This window comes from Mesitornis unicolor, unplaced genomic scaffold (assembly GCF_000695765.1).
Source record: "Mesitornis unicolor isolate BGI_N332 unplaced genomic scaffold, ASM69576v1 scaffold47981, whole genome shotgun sequence".
NCBI lineage: Eukaryota > Metazoa > Chordata > Aves > Mesitornithiformes > Mesitornithidae > Mesitornis > Mesitornis unicolor.
This window is the reverse complement of record NW_010166681.1, coordinates 1,365-5,954: the sequence shown is the minus strand read 5'-3', so window position 1 is coordinate 5,954 and position 4,590 is coordinate 1,365. Positions and strand designations below refer to the sequence as shown.

At 50.0% G+C, this 4,590-nt stretch overlaps 1 protein-coding gene across 1 annotated transcript; it reads left to right on the top strand.

Annotated features, from left to right (window-relative positions):
* Positions 1-1,333: 1,333 nt before the first annotated feature.
* MAFF (v-maf avian musculoaponeurotic fibrosarcoma oncogene homolog F) lies at positions 1,334-3,064 on the top strand. The gene is made up of 2 exons (XM_010195040.1): positions 1,334-1,410; positions 2,504-3,064. Exons 1-2 carry the CDS (start codon positions 1,375-1,377, stop codon positions 2,936-2,938), a joined length of 471 nt encoding a protein of 156 aa, XP_010193342.1. The 5' UTR covers positions 1,334-1,374; the 3' UTR covers positions 2,939-3,064.
* Positions 3,065-4,590: the final 1,526 nt, after the last annotated feature.

Below are 4,590 nucleotides of genomic sequence, written 5' to 3'. Positions count from 1 at the left end.
GTCTTTGCACAGACATGACCTGAAGTCATTATTGCTTTTGGGCTTCTCTGTTTCCATGGTGACTGTCTCCGGGTTGGCTACTTTCCCAAGGTCACCATGGCAACTATCAGAAGGGAATCATGCTTGGGATGCTTTGGCTGGATTTTTCATGAATGATTAGGATGTGTGACACGATGCAGACGTGGAAATGGGGAGGGTTTGGGCTGGGCGGGGGGGGGGGGGGCAGTGAAAGAGAGGACTCCCACCAGACAGGCTGCGCGCTGCGGTGCTGCTGGGTGTGCAACCCTCGAAGCCGCCGTGCGTCGAGGTTGGGGGGGGACGGACACGACACCAGTGCCTCACGCCCTCCCCACTGGGGGAGTGATAGGCTGTCATGGTGGCACGGCTGCGGTCGCCTCTCTCGCGGTAGGTACCCGCCGTGCTGCCGTCACCGCGGGGTGAAGGGTTTGGGTGGAGGTGCAGGTAGGTGGATTTTCTGCAAGGTGCCGATCGGAGGGGTTTAGTTGCCGGCTAAGGTGAGAGTGAAGGGCAGGGGATGGTGTCTGTTGGTGGACATGCCTCCACCTCACCAGAAATACCAGGCAGGTCAGCTCTCGCAGCCTGGGGCTGAGAGGATCGGGAAGCAACAGTCTTGGAGCGCTGGGAGAGGAGAACTCCTGCCTTGCTTTGTTATCGGGGGGCTTTTGTTCCTGTTGTTTGGGTTTTCTGGTAGCGTCTCCTTTGGGTGGGGACGGCGCTGAAAGCAGGTTACAAACCAGGCAGCTTCTTTCTGGGTTGCTGATTCAATTTCCAGCTGGGTTAATAATAATCAAAATAAGAATGAAGGGAGTTGTTGTCTTGTGGCTTTTCAGTGCCTTTTATGAGTGGAGGTAACTCTTAATTCAGTCCCTAATAGGCCATTGGGAGCGTCTGAGATTCCTCCGGAGGGAGGTGAGCGAGTGACTGGGCCTGGGAGGCCACGCTCTGCGCTCCCCATGAGAAGGGGCCGCGTGTTACAAGGCGGTGTGTGGTGGTGGTCAGCGTAACTGGTGTTTACAGACAGGAGCTGCTGTCCTTTCCTCCCTCCCTGCGCCGTCTTCCCTACTTAATCTTGGTGTAGTTAATAGCAAAACGTGAGGTCTTTAGCGTTAAAAAGCAATGCACTTGTCAACACAAATTTATTTCTTGTATTTGAATGGGCTAAACTGATCTCCGAATCCATCCCAGTGTTTTAAACAACTGTGTGGTTATTTCTTTTAGAGATGGTTGAGTTGGGGATGTGGACCATGTGTTGGGTGTCTTCTACCTACCTTCATCTCTGTAACCTGAAAATCTTGTTTTCTTTTTCCAGGTGCAGTTTCTGAGCAGTTTTGTCCGGAAGACTGTGCTCAGGTTATGACGACTAATCCCAAACCGAACAAGGCATTAAAGGTAGGGAAGAAGGCTGACCGCGTGATGCAGGGTGGCAGGGGTGGCTGTCCATGTGACACTGGTCATACATGACTGTTCTTTTTCATTTTGAGAGACTCTTATAAATGGGTGCCAATACAATTTCCCACTATCTACAGGAAAGGCTAGGGTAGAAGAACACTGGTGATATCCAGAAAGAAGTCTAGAGTTTCTGGGATGGCATGAAGGCTAGCATATGCTAGTTGCTGTCCAAGAGACTTTAGCAGGTATTGGCAGCATCTTGACACCAGTGGTCCCGGGCCTAGCAATGCAGTACTTCTACTCTTACGACTGGGAGGTACTGGGGAAAGGATGTGTCCAGCTGGTGTCTCTCAGATCCATGAGATGGTAAACGCCTTGAACACACCAGCCTGATGGTGGCCTATGCGTGTGTTCTCGCAGTTTCTTTCCAGTGTCTTGGCTCTTCATTCCAGGTGTCCTGCAGTCTGAAGAGACTAAAGGATGGTGTCTTAAAGGTTCTGAAGATAACTGTGGCAGCAAACCTGCTTGAGAAAAAGGCACAAGGCTGTGGTGTCTCTCATGTAACTTCAGAGTCTGGCCTGTGCTCCAAGAAAACCATATCAGGCTGTGGTCCTTGAAACCAAGCAGGGTTGGTTTTGCTCAGTACTTGAATAAGCAGCCTTCAATGAAAAGCTACAAAATGCTGAATTAAAGTCTAAATAAGAGTGGCTGTTCTGCTTCTGAGATACTGCACTGGTGTCCCAGCAAAATGCTGGGAAAAAGTGTAATCTTTAGCATTCAGTGTGGATCCTGGGTCCTAACAAAGGAACGCAAAGGGCTTCAGTCTGCTCTATGTTATCTTACTATTCATTTCACGCTAGGCTCACTGCTTGCTCTGACTTAAGAGGGTTCCCTAAACCCAGACGACAGCAGTGCTCAGACCTCTGCCGTGGTTTTGCAGATGTTTTAGTGGAGCATGTGCTCTCTGCAGTGCTCTGGGGGTGTTTCCAGGTAGGGGTGTCATGATGCTGAGGGGTGGCCTGTCTCTTCTCACTGTCCAGAACATCTGTTGCACCTAGGGTTGCTGCTACCCCTGTGCTGTTGGTATTTGCAGGTAAAGGAGGAGTCAGGAGAGAATGCCCCAGTGCTGAGTGATGATGAACTCGTGTCAATGTCCGTACGGGAGCTGAACCAGCACCTGAGGGGTCTCACCAAAGAGGAGGTCATCCGTCTGAAGCAGCGGAGGCGCACGCTGAAGAACCGGGGCTACGCTGCCAGCTGCCGCATCAAACGTGTGACTCAGAAAGAGGAGCTGGAGAGGCAGCGGGTCGAGCTGCAGCAGGAGGTGGAGAAGCTGGCCAGAGAAAACAGCAGCATGAAGCTAGAGCTGGACGCCTTGCGCTCCAAGTACGAAGCACTCCAGACCTTTGCTCGTACTGTGGCGCGAGGGCCTATCACCCCGACCAAAGTTGCCACCACCAGTGTCATCACCATTGTGAAATCAGCCGAAATCTCATCCAGTTCTGTGCCGTTTTCAGCAGCATCCTAGTGCCCTCGGTGGGGGGAACTAGCAGCCTTTTGGAGGGGAGGGGAAAAGGCTCTTACGCATTGTTCTGGAGTCCTTGGTCACGTCAAGAATTGGCATTTTAACCTTCTCTTCCAAAAGTGCAAAAAATAGGAAACATAAAAACGAAGAAAAGAAAAAAAGAAAACCCCATACCTACAAAGGGAACTTAACTGGCTGCTTCTAGCTGGACTCGGTGGCTCCATCAACCGCTCATGTCCAGGATCTGAGCTCTGTATGCAGCACACATTGCAAGATCTGCTTCCTCCTTCCCCCCGCGTCCCCAAATCCCTCTCAACCGAGGGCAGCTTTCCAGCTAGAAGAAGATACCTGAGGAGCCTCCGAAGTCTTTGTGAATGATGCTCAAGAGCCAGGAAACAGATGGACCGTAGAAATCATCATGTGAGATGAATGTATGGAAAAAAGAGTTTCCTTTAGTGGCATCATACTCCCTGTAAGAAGAGTCTCCCCTACCCTCCCCACCCCACTTCCATCTGATACTACGAGGGCAGGGATTTAGGCTTTTTGGATTACGTTTCATCCTGCTGTGAGTGGATGGGAGTGGGAGGACGATGGAGACTAATGCTTGGGTCTGACCACACCCATTAGGAATAACCTATTGTTTTCAATCCATGCTGTTAAAATATGGAAAAATATATATTTTACATATTTTAATATGCCCCATTACCTGTGTGGCCTATATAAAGTACATTGCAGCCTCCTTTACTCCAAGCCCAGGTTTCTCAATAGCTCCTTCCCTAAAGTGTGCCTGTGAATTGGGTATATTTGTGCAGTTTATTTCTTCCAAATGGTCCGCAGTCTTGAAGTAGCGGCTTTTAAAATTTTATTTTCCTGGATTCCCTGAAGCTGAAGGGAAGGAGGCACAGTAAATGCTGTGAAGAGCTATGTGATGGGGAGGAGAAAGGGGACGCAAGGAGGGAAAATGCTGCAAGTATTACCAGGTGGAAGCAGAACTGGCTGCAGGAAGGTGGGATGATTCTGCTGGGATCAGCACTATGAGAAGGGGTTTGTGCAGAGGATTTCAGAAAGATGTTTTTAAAGCACTGAAGCGTAACTAGAGGGCTATAGCGTTCAGACAGGAGGAGAGAAGTTATAGAGCCTCCTCTTTGACAAAAGCGTTGGTAGGTTAGCAATGGACATCCCAGCTGAGAGCTGGGCTCACCAGTCTTTGACCAGAGAAGAGATATGGAGAGGTCAGATGGGGGCTGGAGGAGCCCTTTCCTCCCCATAGCACGTCAGGCGCTGAAGTCGGGATCCAAAGAGTACAGTGAACAACCCTCAGTGTTCAGACAACCTGTGTGAATGTGACCCTGAAACTTGACGCTTTCTCTTGGGAATGGGTGAATTATCCCGAGAGGTGCATGGAGAGCAGGATGGAAAATCAATGTGGGTGTAGAGGAGGGAAAGATTGAGATGGAGACGTTGTTGGTATGGCTTTGAGGGAGGTTTGGGAGAGGGATTTTTGGCTTGGCAATGGGCAGCAGGTGGGAAGCTGAAAGGAGAAATTCTGCTATTGCGCGGCAGCGCTGAAAGGGTGAATGTTTCCAGGTCACTGTAAAAAACAAATAGCTATGTTGGTGTTTGTGTGTTTTGTTGTTGGTTTGTTTTTTTTCTTT

Bases quoted from the DNA above. Each gene is read 5' to 3' on its own strand.
- MAFF (XM_010195040.1), top strand. From the start codon at position 1,375: ATGACGACTAATCCCAAACCGAACAAGGCATTAAAG. The intron at 1,411-2,503 runs GTAGGGAAGAAG...TGGTATTTGCAG, and splicing joins AACCGAACAAGGCATTAAAG to GTAAAGGAGGAGTCAGGAGA.